This window comes from Salminus brasiliensis, chromosome 25 (assembly GCF_030463535.1).
Source record: "Salminus brasiliensis chromosome 25, fSalBra1.hap2, whole genome shotgun sequence".
Taxonomy (NCBI): Eukaryota; Metazoa; Chordata; class Actinopteri; order Characiformes; family Bryconidae; genus Salminus; species Salminus brasiliensis.
The window spans coordinates 1,609,230-1,624,917 of NC_132902.1; the positions used below are offsets into that span (position 1 = coordinate 1,609,230).

The window sequence follows — 15,688 nt, forward strand, 5'->3', positions numbered from 1 at the left end:
TCCCTGTCTCCGTGTTTAGCTTGTTTTTTTCTTCTTTCTACCACTTTGCCACCTACCGGTCCAACCAGCAGGCCCCCCACCCACCACCACCCATAGCAGACCAGCGTATCTGCTGTATCTGGTTTGGTCATTTTTATCATTAATGTTTAAATAGTTCTGATCAGAGGAGGACGGGTCGGGTCCCCCTTGTGAGTCTTGGTTCCTCCCAAGGTTTCTTCCTCCAGCTCTGAGGGAGTTTTTCCTTGCCACTGTCGCCGTTGGCTGCTCACTGGGGGTCTTTGATTCAACATGTCTTACGTTATTTCTGCTTTCTTCTTTGTCTCTGTCTTTTATTAATCACTATTTATGTAAAGCTGCTTTGTGACGACAACAGTTGTAAAAAGCTCTACAAATAAATCTGACTTGACTTATCTGTTGCGCCACACCAACTATGCAAGACAAAACAATGTTCACCATTAGTGTTGGACACAGATTGAATCTGACCCCCGCCTTTAACTCATCCATGCGGTGGCAAACACACACAGATTGACAGTAAACACACGTGCTCGCAGCGGTGGGCGTGCAGGAGGAGCAGAGAGGGTAGGCAAGCTGCCCTGCTCAAGGGCCAACAGTGGCAGCTTGCCAAACCCAGGTATCGAACCCACAACCCTGTCATCAACAGCAGAGAGCTCTAATCGGTAAGCCACCACTGCCCCCTACAGTCTGTGATATTTAAAGAATGTTGACAAAACCAAAAAACAAATAAATGTTTTGTTGATACCGGAAATGTGAAATGTCAAATGATTTTCAGTGCATTCACGCAAACTGTAGTACCTTATGACAGATTTCACTCATATTCCTTCTATACGAAACAAAGAAAATGAGAGCTAGAAACATGCCAAACATGACCTTTTCTATCAAAGCTATTAAAAGTAATAAGACAGATTTTTTATTTTATTTTATTGTTTTCATTTCTTTTTGTGGAGAAATATAGAACATCACCATCCCGTTTAAAATACTTGTAAACAAAATAAGGTCACTTAATAGCAGAAGAATAGCAGTTGGCATAGTTTTAGTTTTACAGAACAATCTTGATCAGTCACGCTGCATGTCTGAACTTGGTTCTAGGAAAAAGGTTGCAGGCACGTGTAATAGCAACAATAGTTGTTTACAACAAGTTTTAAAAGTAAATATAAAAATAATTATTTTAAAATAAATAAAATACTGCCATGTTCTTCATCTGTGAACATATAAAGTAACTTATAAATCAAGTGGCTGCATAATATAGTAACTAAGTCACAGAAACAATCATCTTCATTCTTCAAGCAGTCGTATGCTGCAGCTACAGAAGTTGCATGTGGATAAAGCTCAGCAGAGTAAATACTGTATATGGTTATAACAGAGTTCCTGATTGTCACGGATTACAGAACATCATACAGAACATTCAGAAATTGTGTAACATGGAATCAATATCTTGACTGATCCAACTACGTTGTATTTTGTACACTTTATTGTTGTTGGATTTGGTGTTTTATGGTGTAATTGTGTCTGTTTTGAAACTGATGTTTTAGTCTCCTCCAGGCTTCCCTTGCCTTAACTGGACGGACCTGGTTAAATAAAAAAAAAATATCCCAGCAGAACAGCGAAGACGAGTGAAGATAAGATGGATCTTACTTCCATGGCCTTGTTTCCTGGTCTAGGAGTTGGCTGTGGAGCTGCTGTGGCAGTAGAAAATACGTGTTAGCTTTGTGGCTAAATCTCATCCTCAGACCTACAGATCTACATTAGATCTACAATGTTGGATTGTTGTGCAGTTAAAATGAAATCTAAAGTAATAAATTGCTGGATTGGTTAAAATAATAAGTGGTAGAGATTATTATTAGACTTTTTTTTCATTATTAGACTTCATAGTTGAAAGTGGGCTAAAGGAAACGCAGTTATCTGCTGTCCTGCACGTTTCATGTCTCTCAAAGAATGAACTACAAAACATGTGATGAATGTGATGTACACGTTGAAGAAATGGAGAAAGAACCCACGCACCTCGTTCAACTTGTAGCTGTATACTCTGGACGTCACTTTCAAACAACATGTGGCAGGAATACGCTCCGTTATCAGACGAGGTCACTCTGCTGAGCTTGATGGAGAAGTTGCCTTTTGCAAACTCCTTAGGAAAACTCTCCGTTCTGTTCTGGTAGGCTGGATCCTGCTCCACTACAGACACCTCACCTTTGACAATGTTGTGCACTTTCCTCTTATCATTGTGCCTCCAAAACACGTTCATCTCATCACGCTGTAGTGGAGCGCCACTGTACAAACATGGCAGGATGATGGTGCCACCTTCAACAGCTATAATTGGCTTCTCCAACGACACTGCCAAAACCGAAGAAAGGATAGATGGCTAATCAAAAAAAAAAATGTGACTGATTTTTTCAAGGCCATTTGTTGAGATGTTGTGCTATATCAATCACATTAAGGGTGACCCTCAATTACAATGTACATGAGCTGATAGATAAAATATATAGGAATTAATACAGTGTAAAACTAATAAGATATAAATCAAATAATATACATTCTAATAGTTAAACCCAGCAGTAGAAATCTAGTTTAAGCAAAAAAAAAAGGCAATAAAGGCATGCAATAAATCTGAAATTAATAAAATGGTTAAAAAAAGACTTAAAGCCAGTTACAGGCTTTGTGGCGATGGTTTGAGACTAAGAGTTAACAATAATTGAGTGACACCAGAGAGCTGAGCTTTAAAAAGGCCAGTGATACAAGTTTAAAAAAAAGGGGTCCATCTTCTGATGGTGTTGAGGGTTATAGTAACTATATGATGAGAGATGGGAGAGGGTGAACAGTAAAGAAACTGGTTATTCTCACCTTTATTAACCAACAACAGGAACATGCAGGTGATCAACCATCTGCAAAACAGAATTTTCAGTGTTGAGCTGTAGCAGAATTCCAGTGCTTCCAGTTTCCAGTGAACAGAGGAAACATGTAGAACAGGGTTACATGTAGAAACTCATGTAGAAACACGTCCAGCATAGGAAAACAGATACTCAGGTTTTATGAAGCTACTTCGGACTTCCTGGTAGTTTAGTTTAGCTCGGCTGGTTTAATATCTAACCAGTCTGCTCCACAGTATCTACCTGCTTGCAATATCTAACTAACTTGAGGGCGTGTACAAGTGTACATGAGGTGACAAGTTATAGTATCTTAACGTATTATCAGATAGACATAGGCGTTCACATACTCTCCTAATGTTAATACTACTACTATTACTACTACTACTAATAAGACATTAAAGCATTTATTTCGGGTGTCAAGAGAACTTAACACATTTATTAAGTACTTTATTAGGTTATCAGGCGTTTTCAGACAGGATTCATGTTAGATAACCTAACTTCAAACTTCAAAACCTAACTTAAAAAAGCTAACTAAATTATTAACTTTAATAAGCTTTAATACATGTTAGCTGTGTAAGTTAACTGGCTGCTTTAATTATGCTAGCCCAACTATAAGAATTTACTTCACTTTACATTTTTCACTTTAGAAAGAAAGATGTTCTGGTGTTCCTTACCGTGTACACATGACGGTTCTCGCAGGTTATGGACACGGAGAACTCTCTCCAAATACCTTCAGAGTTAAAACCACTGAAAGGAAACTTCGGATGCCAAGTTATGGATCAATATTCAGACTGTTTGAATACAAAGATCAGTCTGGCTGGACGGTCAACTTGGCAGACCATCGATTTTGCCCAAATTCGTTTCCATTCCTTTAACTATCTGTGCTCAACAGTTCTACGCTGACTAAGCCCAACATGACTGGATTAGGCTCCTGCTAGCACAGGAACAGGGCCTGGTTTCTGCCACCAGACTTGTTCCAGCGCTTCCCACGGACCAGACCACCTTCTTCCTTCGCTCTGAGGGCCAGTTTTGCTGCTTGTGCCTATTGTAGACAACAGTGGACAGGGGTCACTATGTTCACTCTGACTGGTCTGCACTGTGTGTAACCATCATTAAGCCTCAGGCTCTTGACACCCTGTTGCCAGTTGGTTGGTTGGTTGGTTGGTTGGTCATCATACATACTCACTCTGCTGACCAGGAGCCCCCCTGCAGGCCATGGAGCCATTTTGGAGATGTTCTGATGGTTCAGTTGTTTGGGTATAACAACCTGACCTTTGTCAAAGAGCCTCAGGTCTTCATGCTGCCCATTTCTGTTCAGTTAACATCTAACAGAGATCCCAGATCTTCACATTCAGCACTGTTACCACCACCATCAGCAGCACTGAATCATTAACTGGGAGTGTTCAGAATGATGTTGAGGAAAAACTAAACCATGATCAAAACGCATCACCCAATTTGGGTCGGGTTAGGATGTGTTCTGAATGGACTGAAAGGGTCGGTCTGACTGCACCTGATGAGCTGCTGTGAGACTTTTGGCAGATTAATTAAACTTAATATTTACAGTTTCTAAAAACACATACCTGAATATCTTTCTGAATGTTTAATGAATAAGGTGTGTGTGGGGGGGGGGTGGTGTTGGACAGTGATCACTGGAGTTTGAACATTTGATTGGACCCGAAGTTCTAGTTAATCAGTGATGATGCAGCAGAAATACTGCAGGATAAGATGAGCACACTCACCATTAGTGCTGGATACAGATGGAGTTTGGCCTCAGCCTCCAACCCATCCGTGCAGTAAACACACACACACACACACACACACATCTTTGAGACGCCACGATTTGTTTTTAATGTTGGGTCTAAACCCACTTTTGGGAACGTACTATCTAAGGACCAGCCTTGGAAATGTCACCAGTGGGATCATACTGTATAGCAACCAGCTACACGAATACTCCACCAGTGGGACCTTCCCTGTGAAGGCTAGAGTATTTCTGCTACAGGGAAGACACGACACAACGTCTGTTAAACATTAACGTCAGCACTGACCTTTCAGCCCACAAACAATACAAAGTGAGGTTAAACACAATAAATACACACCTGTAACAGTCAGATGTGCTTCGGTTTGGTGGCTGATTAGAGGAATGAAGCAGGTGTACGGTCCTGAATCAGACTTCCTCACATCGCTCAGTCTGATGGAGAAGTTGCCGTTTCTCCACTCGTCTGGAAAACTCTCCACTCTGCCTTTAAACGCTGGCTCCTGTTCGTCAACCTGCGCTTCACTACTGATTATGTCGTACACTGTCTTACTGTCTCTGTACCTCCAGTACACCGTCGCTGTGGTTTTCAGTGCCTCGTCACTGTTGGAACATGACAGAGTCTCCGACTACCCCTCATGCCCCCCAAAACAGCTCTGACCCATCAAGGCATGAACTCCATAAGGCCTCTGAAAGTCCTGTACGCGGCAGTACGGTTGGCACCTCGGTTGGTCCTGTGATTCGGCCCAAGTGAATGTGTTGAATCTGGATCTTCTGTGGAACGGAAACAGAAAGAACTTATTTAAGAGCACGATAAGCATCCACAATCTGCAGATCTGTAAAGCCTCCACCTTCTAGAATTTACTGCACTTCAGTTTTTCCTGATTTCTGTTTATTTAGTCTTGAATTAGCTAGACAAAAACACCAGAACAGGACCAGTAGTACTAAGTAATCTAATAGTAGAGCACTCTAGAGCAAGCATTTCTAGTAGTGTTAATTAAATACTATGTTCAGCATTTAGCTCTACGAAAGTATTTCACTTATCCCACCTGGAACCCCACAGGACGCTGTAGGCTGGATATTTCTGGTTGGTGGACGATACTCAGTCCAGCATGCAATATATAGTAAGCCATTATTTACTCTTAATGTTTTTCACTCAATAATTCTTTTTTCTTACATTTCTGCACACATACAGAATCACAACTTCAGTACGGGGAAAAGGGGCAGTTACAAAACAGACGTATTGAAGGAGGGAGAAAAAACTATGTTTTTATGCATTTTACAGTATAAATAATAATATAATATAATATATAATAATATAAAAAGTCTTTCCTAAAGTGAATATTGGATTAGCAAATTGTACCAAAGCTTTATTGATCATTTTGTTTGGTCCCCCCGGTTAAATATGGACTGATGGATGATGGGAAGTGGAGGGAGGTGTTTGATATAGTAAAATATAAGCATATAAGATGATTTTTTTTCCCCAATAATGCACAAAACACCCAAATTGTTCTGGCTGCTACTCGCTAAAAAAGTTCCTCCTGCTTTTTTTTTTATTATTATTGCTTTTTTAGAGTAACTGTCTCTGGGAAGACTTTCTACTAGATGTCGAATTAGAGAATTACTGTGAGGATTTGCTTTAGTGAGGTCAGGATATTGGATGATGATGATCACCACCACCACCACCTTATCATCATCATCATCATCATCATCATCTCCAGCTCCAGCTCCAGAACTCCTCCCAGAAGTACTGGATGTAGCTCCACCACCATCATTCCAGAGAACACAGTTCTTCCTCTGCTCCACAGCTCCTCAATGCTGGGGGGCTTTATACCCCTCTAGCCCACGCCTGGTATTATTAGGCAGCATGGAGCCAATAGGGTCATGATGATGTAGCGAAGGGGAATTCCTGACAGACTCAGCGCGTGACTAGTGCCTATATGCGCATGCGCGTGACTTGCTTGGTTTCTCTAATCGATACGCCTAAAAAACTCGCCAGAACTGAATGTTTTTATGAGTCGTTCCTACATTAGACACCATGGTTAGGAGGTAGGTACGAGTTTGTCTACGCTTTAAACAACCGCTGTCTGAACGTATTCCGCTAGCCTGGCGAAGGCCTCACAGCCAGCCAGCCAGCCGCCTCACTAGCATGCGAACTGCTAGCTAAATAAATAAACAAACAAATATTTATATCTGAGCATCAGATTTCAGTTTTAATGGGCTGCTTGTTTGTTAAAGCATTCACGTTACGACAGAATGGGAACACCCAGGTCTGTCTGGCAATAGGCCAAACTGCAGTAACTCTGCAGTTACCTCATGTTAGCTAGATACCTGCTGGATCACCTGGTCCTGGAGACACCCTACTACCCACTAATCAGCTCATTAGGCCCTTTCAGGCTTGTAGGGGTGTGTTCTGGCAGGGAAAGCACTGCACTGTGCAGAGCAAGGTGCCTCCAGGTGTCTGAGTACCTGTGTTTTTGCTAGGCTGGACGTGTTTCTACATGAGTTTCGTTCCATGTAACCCTGAGGCCTCCGTTTTCTGGAAGCTGGTAGAACCTGTATGCAGTCTGCTACAGCTCAGCACTGAATATTCTGTGTGCTGTTTTCCAGATGGTTGATCACCTGCATGTTCCTGCTTCTGATCAGTGAAGGTGAGACATGGCAAGTCCCTATAAATGGCCTGGTAAAACGTTAGTGTGTGTGGACATGTCTTTCGTTAACTGTTCCTCTACCTCTCTTCCGTTTTGGCAGTGTCGTTGGAGAAGCCGATTATAGCTGTTGAAGGTGGCAGCATCATCCTGCCATGTTTGTACAGTGGAGCTCCACTACAGCGTGATGAGATGAACGTGTTTTGGAGGCACAATGATGACAGGAAAGTGCACAACATTGTCAAAGGTGAGGTGATTGTGGACCAGGATCCAGCCTACCAGGGCAGAACGGAGAGTTTTCCTAAGGAGTTTGCAAAAGGCAACTTCTCCATCAAGCTCAGCAGAGTGACCTCGTCTGATAACGGAGCGTATTCCTGCATCACACTGGAACAAGAACAGAGTATACAGCTACAAGTTGAACGAGGTGCGTGGGTTCTTTCTCCATTTCTTCATCGTGTACATCACATTCATCCCCTCTGTTTTGTAGTTCATTCTTTGAGAGACATGAAATGCGCAGGACAGCAGATAACTGTTTTTTATTATTTTTATATTAATATTATATAATTACCAATCCAGCAATTTATTACTTTTTTTAGTTTAATTGCACAACAATCCAACATTGTAGATGTTGAGTTAACACCTCTCAGGGACCTCACACACAGCCACCTGCTGCGGTTTTCAGCCACTGCTTTTTTTCATTTAACATAAATTATATGTTAAATGAAAGGTTGATATTTAGACCTTTGTGTGTTCTATGCTATTTTCCTTTATATGCAAAGATGAGGTTGTGCACACAGCTAATCTCAATGATAAACCAGTAGCTTCACCAATAAAATCATCATAAATTGCTGTGAATGGGTAAAAACAATTTTTTAAGGTGGACCAAAATAATATGATGCTTGGTCTGCATTACATTTAGGCTCCATGCATGGTTTTGTAAATATACAAATATATTAAATTACCACCGTACTTTTTTGACTGTACTCTTGTGTAAAAGTGTATTAACAGTTCTTTGTATAACTTTACCTTACTGATGTAGTTCACAAGTGGAAATTAATACATATATAATGAACTACACGTTGTTTAACGTCAGCTAATTTGTTGTTTTTGTTTTCAGTGAGGAAAATATTATTCTTAAAACATTCATTTAAAACTGATCATGTTTAATAACAGAATAAATATGATGTTTTTTATTTTATTGAAAATAATGCATTTTATACTTTTAATAATTTTATAATCATGATATGGGCTTATTCGGAGCACCGGGGTACCAATTAAGCCCATGCCACCTTTTGACTTTGAGCGAAGTTATCTTTGTTTTATATTATAAAATGTACATCAACTAATCTAATTAACTTAACAAATCTAGATCATGTCGGTATTAAATATATATATATATATATATATATATATATATATATACATACATACAGTCATGCCCGAAAGTATTCATACCCCTGTCAAAGTTTGACTTAAATTTACTTTTATTTAACCAGAAATTATATTTTTGCCTGGAAATGACACAGGCATCTCCCAGGAGATAACACGATGATGTACAAGAGGCATCATTGTGGGAAAAGTATTTCTCAGCTTTTATACACATTTGAACAAAAAGTGGCATGTCCAAAATTATTCATACCCTTCTCAATAATTAATAGAAAAGCCTTTATTGGCTATTACAGCACTCAAACGCTTCCTGTAATTGCTGACCAGCTTTTTGCATGTCTCCACTGGTATTTTTGCCCATTCATCTTTAGTGATGAGCTCCAACTCTTTGAGGTTCGAGGGTCTCCTTGCCATCACCCTGATCTTTAGCTCCCTCCACAGATTCTCAATTGGATTCAAGTCAGGACTCTGGCTGGGCCACTGCAAAACATTAATGTTTTTGTCTGCTAACCATTTCTTCACCACTTTGGCTGTGTGTTTTGGGTCGTTGTCGTGCTGAAATGTCCACCGGTTCCCAAGGCCAAGTTTCTCTGCAGACTGCCTGATGTTGAGAATCTTGATGTATTGCTCTTTTTTCATGGTGCCATTTACTGCGATCAAGTTCCCTGGTCCATTGGCTGAAAAACACCCCCAAAACATTAGGTTCCCACCACCATGTTTGACAGTGGGGATGGTGTTCTTAGGGTTGAAGGCTTCTCCTTTTTTACGCCAAATGGTGCACACATCATTGTGGCCAAACAATTCAATTTTTGTTTCATCTGACCATAAAACAGAACACCAGAAGTCTTCTTCTTTGTCCAGATGAGCATTTGCAAAGGTCAAGCGGGCTTTTGTGTGCCTTTTCTGGAGAAGTGGTGTCCTCCTTGGCCTGCGTCCGTGGAACCCAGCAGTGTGCAGTGTCCGTTGAACTGTCTGCCTTGAGATGTCGCCACCAGCAGAGTCCAGATTCACCAGGATGGCCTTGGTGGTGATCCTTGGATTTTTCTTCACCTCTCTCACTATTCTCCTGGCCAGCACAGGTGTCACTTTTGGCTTCCGACCACATCTTCTGAGATTTTCCACAGTGCGGAACTTCTTGTATTTTTTAATAATACTTTGCACTGTAGCCACTGGAACTTGAAAACATTTTGATATGGCTTTATAGCCCTTTCCTGACTTGTGAGCGGCCACAATGCACAGCCGCAGGTCCTTAGTGAGCTCCTTTGTCTTAGCCATGACTGTCCACAAACCAACTGCAGAGAGCTGCTGTTTTTCTCCTGTTGAGTTGATTAAAACAGCTGTTCCCAATGAATCAGGGTAATTAGGATGCTTTAAAACAGCTTGGATTATTTGGAATGGTATAGAACTTTGGATTTGGACTGTGACAGTTTTCAAAGGGTATGAATAATTTTGGACATGCCACTTTTTGTTCAAATGTGTATAAAAGCTGAGAAATACTTTTTCCCACAATGATGCCTCTTGGTGAACTTAATGAGTACACTTACCCTGTTCAGTTCTGAAGCTTTAGAGCCAAAGTACAGTTTGATTAGTTACTGGAGACAGTTTCACCTATAGACTGACTGACTGATGGTCTCTGCCTCTTGTTTACCTAGAAGAGAAATTTTCATGGTACAGACGGTCTGAGGAAGCCATTTAGCCATGAAGCTAACAAATATCTAGCTGGTTTTACTAACTAAGTATTTTCTTCTGCCACAGCAGCTCCACAGCCAACTCCACAGCCAGCTCCACAGCCAACTCCTAGACCAGGAAACAAGGCCATGGAAGTAAGATCCATCTTATCTCCACTCGTCTTCGCTGTTCTGCTGGGATATTTTTTTTAATTTAACCAGGTCCGTCCAGTTAAGGCAAGGGAAGCCTGGAGGAGACTAAAACATCAGTTTCAAAACAGACACAATTACACCATAAAACACCAAATCCAACAACAATAAAGTGTACAAAATACAACGTAGTTGGATCAGTCAAGATATTGATTCCATGTTACACAATTTCTGAATGTTCTGTATGATGTTCTGTAATCCGTGACAATCAGGAACTCTGTTATAACCATATACAGTATTTACTCTGCTGAGCTTTATCCACATGCAACTTCTGTAGCTGCAGCATACGACTGCTTGAAGAATGAAGATGATTGTTTCTGTGACTTAGTTACTATATTATGCAGCCACTTGATTTATAAGTTACTTTATATGTTCACAGATGAAGAACATGGCAGTATTTTATTTATTTTAAAATAATTATTTTTATATTTACTTTTAAAACTTGTTGTAAACAACTATTGTTGCTATTACATGTGCCTGCAACCTTTTTCCTAGAACCAAGTTCAGACATGCAGCGTGACTGATCAAGATTGTTCTGTAAAACTAAAACTATGCCAATTGCTATTCTTCTGCTATTAAGTGACCTTATTTTGTTTACAAGTATTTTAAACGGGATGGTGATGATTTCTCCACAAAAAAATAAAAAATCTGTCTTATTACTTTTAATAGCTTTGATAGAAAAGGTCATGTTTGGCATGTTTCTAGCTCTCATTTTCTTTGTGTTTGGTATAGAAGGAATATGAGTGAAATCTGTCATAAGGTACTACAGTTTGCGTGAATGCACTGAAAATAATTTTCCGGTATCAACAAAACATTTATTCGTTTTTTGGTTTTGTCAACGTTCTTTAAATATTACAGACTGTAGGGGGCAGTGGTGGCTTACCGATTAGAGCTCCCTGCTGTTAATGACAGGGTTGTGGGTTTGATACCTGAGTTTGGCAAGCTGCCACTGTTGGCCCTTGAGCAGGGCAGCTTGCCTACCCTCTCTGCTCCTCCTGCACGCCCACCGCTGCGAGCACGTGTGTTTACTGTCAATCTGTGTGTGTTTGCCACCGCATGGATGGGTTAAAGGCGGGGGTCAGATTCAATCTGTGTCCAACACTAATGGTGAACATTGTTTTGTCTTGCATGGTTGGTGTGGCGCAACAGATAAGTCAAGTCAGATTTATTTGTAGAGCTTTTTACAACTGTTGTCGCCACAAAGCAGCTTTACATAAATAGTGATTAATAAAAGACAGAGACAAAGAAGAAAGCAGAAATAACGTAAGACATGTTGAATCAAAGACCCCCAGTGAGCAGCCAACGGCGACAGTGGCAAGGAAAAACTCCCTCAGAGCTGGAGGAAGAAACCTTGGGAGGAACCAAGACTCACAAGGGGGACCCGACCCGTCCTCCTCTGATCAGAACTATTTAAACATTAATGATAAAAATTACCAAATATGTGTAACAGATATGGTAAAAATGGTCGCTAAGCAGGTAGCAGTGGTAGGCGTGTGAGCCGCTGGTCTGCTATGGGTGGTGGTGGGTGGTGGTGGGTGGGGGGCCTGCTGGTTGGACCGGTAGGTGGCAAAGTGGTAGAAAGAAGAAAAAAACAAGCTAAACACGGAGACAGGGATTCCTCCAAGGTCCGGGTCAGGAGTCAAGATTTCCCACAAGGGTTAGCGGCAAGAGTCTCCCTAAAGCTGCGGAGTAGTGGAACTACACAACAACTGTTGCCTCAAAATACTCACAACCACAACAACAACATAACATAACAACGTAAAGCTTTTTCTTGGAGGGATACTTCTGTTACCTTGGGCCTGACTGCTATAAGATATAGTAGGGAGAAGATATTCTAGGCATGAGAGGCACATACCCAAAGGCCTCTTGGAGAGAATGACACCACTACCGGCCTGTAAGCTACCACACCACGAGGAAGATTGGGGTTCCTTTTCCAGTCTAGGTGACTATGCTGCACTACACCAATAAGAGTCCTTGGGCCTTGATACGCTGTAGTGAGTCCAGTGAGTGGGGAAGCTGGTTGTGACGTGTCTCATGACCATCCTGAGGCAGAACACTGGGGACTTCTTTGGCACAGGGATGATGGTGGTGATCTTGAGGTCCTCTAAGAGTTGTTGAAGATGTCTGTAAGAACATCATTTGCGTGACAGACTTTACGCAGTCTGTCTGAAAACGAAGATTGTGTTTGATTCCTAATCTGTAGCAGGGTCTGACATTTGTACATGTTAGTGCTGGTTCTAGTAACCATGCCTTGTTGGGCTGCAACAGTTATTTTAAAAAAGCACCTTTTCTGTGAAGATGACAGAGTCCAAGGCCATGTACATTAACCGAAGAGTCCAGGAGGGGGAGCCATTCTGACAATAATACTTTTGATGTCAACCTAGTTCAACTAAACCAACTTCTAAATGCTCCTGAAGGGGGGGGGGGTGCTGTGGTGAGAATGAGTTTCCACTTCCTCTCCTAAATGCTCTAAACCCTGTGCAGAGCTTCTTGGTGACAGCATGAAGGATCTACAGCTTCAGATGTGTAAGTGAGGGGTTTTTAGCTCTAGTACTGAAAATAATCTGCATGTTCTGAACATGATGGTGAGGCTTTGGGTGGGATTCTGTCTCCTCTTTGTAGATTTACTCCTGTGGGTTCAAGCTGTAGGAGGTTGGGAAGCTGTTCAGGTTGAACTGGGAGTAAACATGGCAGTGAACTGTGATCTCCCAGCTAGTAGTAGAGCAGAGATCTACTGGTACAGGCAGACCCAGTGCAGAGCTCCTGTGCTGATACTACGCACTGTAAGTGCTGGAGAATACATCATGGGTAAACACTACAACCCAGCTTTCAAACAGAAGTTTTCAGTACAGGTAAATCACTCTTTACTGATACACAACATCACAGAAGAAGATCTGGGGGATTATTACTGTGTAAAAACTAGAGAACCGTTCTTCAGTAACGGAACGAGGCTGAACAGAACTGGTGAGTGTCTTTAAACATGCTGTCTACTCTGTTGTTGAGCTGCTGCTGCTGAACTGAGCTCTGTCTGAGCTGTTCTACTGTTTACAGAACCTCCTTCAGAACATGTAAATATAACAGATCAGCAACTGCCACCTCGCGTCTCCTGGTCCAGCCTGACTGTTGCATCTGCTCTACTTAACTGTGTTTTCATCACTGCGATCGCTGGTGAGTGATGATATGGAAGTTAAGTCTTCAGTTTATGAATAATTTCTAGGAAATGTACATACTGTTTATTTAAAGGCTCTTTCTAGACTGGTGGGAGGACCTGATGTAGATCAATTGTAAGATCTAGTTTAAAGAAACTGATCTGAAAAACTTTTGGAACAATCCAGCTCTGCTAGCAAGCCACTGCCAAAGACCTTCAGAAGTGCAAGACAAACTACCACCTCCAGACCTCAATCTACAGCAGAATCAGGACTGGATTAGTGCAAAGGTAGGAACACACAGACCTTAAAAAATAGAAGAGGCGTCTGACTTCACATGTATCAGAGGAGCCGTGTTCTCCTCCTAGTGTCTGGAACATTGCTAGTGCTAGGGAGCTACGAACAGGGGGTTAATTGGCAGAACCAAATGAAGGCAAATATTAGCTTAGCTTACATTGCTCAATAATGCCCGGCCCTGGCAGATTTGCTTCTTAAAAGATGATCCTGTACGATCACTTAAAGTGTAAGTATGTGTACAAGGTGAAAGAGGATGTATGTTGTGTGCGTGAGTGTGGGCCAGCCAGCAACAAGAAATGAACTAAAACCACAGTGGCTGTCAACATCTACAGCAGAGCACACAAATAGGCCAGGCGGCAGACGTGCTGTCTCGATGGCTTCCCTATTCTAGACCTAGTCTCCACTGAGAAAAAGCACCCCAAAACAGGATACTGCCACCACCATGCTTCACTGCCACACATAACATTCTGAATCTGCCCAGTCTTTGCCCAGTGTCATACGTCAGAAATCCAGTTCTAGTCAAAGTCTCAGTCGAGTAGGTGTTTACATGTTCGGGTAGATCAGAAGACTTTCCCCTGGCTCACCTTCCACATAGTTTACTGGAACAGGTCTGACCCCCACATTTGACTTCTCTAACAATTGTGCTCGGGGGTAAAATGCACATGCGCCCACTTTCAGGCAGGTCTACTGCAGCTCTAGTTGTATTCTCTAACCGTCCCCATGATTATATATGACTGAGGAGGTATTTGGCATCTGTGTTGCTTCATATTTAGGAGTTCCTGAACACTCAGTTGTTTATTTTTATATATTTTAATGTAATTTGAAGGAAATGCTCACTGCAACTTCAGTTCTGTCAGCTTTGTTTTCATAGAAGAAATGGACATCAATTAAATGTATATTTTCAGCGTGAGTTGAGCTAATTATCTAGAATTTGTTTTTGTCAGCTGATGTAACAGAATTAGCAGTAAGAGCTCTCCTCCAAGCGGGTTCAGCTGTCCACAGAGGGGCAGTTTGACAATTTGGTGTAGAGCTATATTCCAAATAAAACATTAGAAATGAAAAACATGTAGACATTGTCTCTTAATGTCTTTTCCTTTTTCAGACTGTGTCCATAATGATGCTTCAGAAAGATGTACAGAGCAGCCCCAGAGGCAGCAGCTTCACTGTGGTGGAGTTTACTCAGCTCAGCACTGTGCCGTAGGACCAACCACACTCACCTCACACTCTGCTCTCTGCTGAGAAGTCTCAGGAAACCTACATCTGTTTTCTTACTAATTCCTGAGCCTTGCTCGTGTTGTCGTGCAATATATACATGTACAAAGTGTGTCCTATAAAACCTTCCACTGATCAATAAACAACCTTTTTCAGTGTAACATTTTCAGTGTAAACTGTGTGGTTCTTAGAGGTGGGTCATCAAGCGTGTTACAACATGAGGACTATACCCACAGGCATTTCTCAGACAGACAGCTGAGATATTAGCTTATGATATTAGCTTAGTTTGGCTGCATTCTGAACCTTTCACCCGTCCTGAGTGCTTAAGATTCTAGCAAATATTACACAATATTTAATGTATCCTGTCAAATTTTGCATCATACATTGTAAAAAAAATGCATTAACAAATATGAAGCAAGGAAATGTGAAAATGTGAAGCCAGCCTTCATCTTTAAGAACTGCTGCCAACGCGGCATCGCCAGGCAGT

General features: G+C 41.5%; 1 protein-coding gene and 1 long non-coding RNA gene across 2 annotated transcripts; one reads left to right on the plus strand and one right to left on the minus strand.

The window, feature by feature from the left end:
- Positions 1-993: 993 nt before the first annotated feature.
- LOC140548206 (CD276 antigen-like) lies at positions 994-3,607 on the minus strand. The gene is made up of 4 exons (XM_072671655.1): positions 3,557-3,607; positions 2,857-2,897; positions 2,020-2,349; positions 994-1,697 (listed from the first exon to the last, which is right to left on the minus strand). The coding sequence occupies exons 1-4, from the start codon at positions 3,565-3,567 to the stop codon at positions 1,591-1,593; spliced, it is 489 nt and encodes a 162-aa protein (XP_072527756.1). The 5' UTR covers positions 3,568-3,607; the 3' UTR covers positions 994-1,590.
- Positions 3,608-13,015: 9,408 nt separating this feature from the next.
- Positions 13,016-15,340, plus strand: LOC140547735 (uncharacterized). Its single transcript, XR_011978503.1, has 4 exons — positions 13,016-13,072; positions 13,169-13,510; positions 13,598-13,714; positions 13,882-15,340. It is a non-coding gene; the product is annotated as an uncharacterized lncRNA (long non-coding RNA).
- The last annotated feature ends 348 nt before the right edge of the window (positions 15,341-15,688 follow it).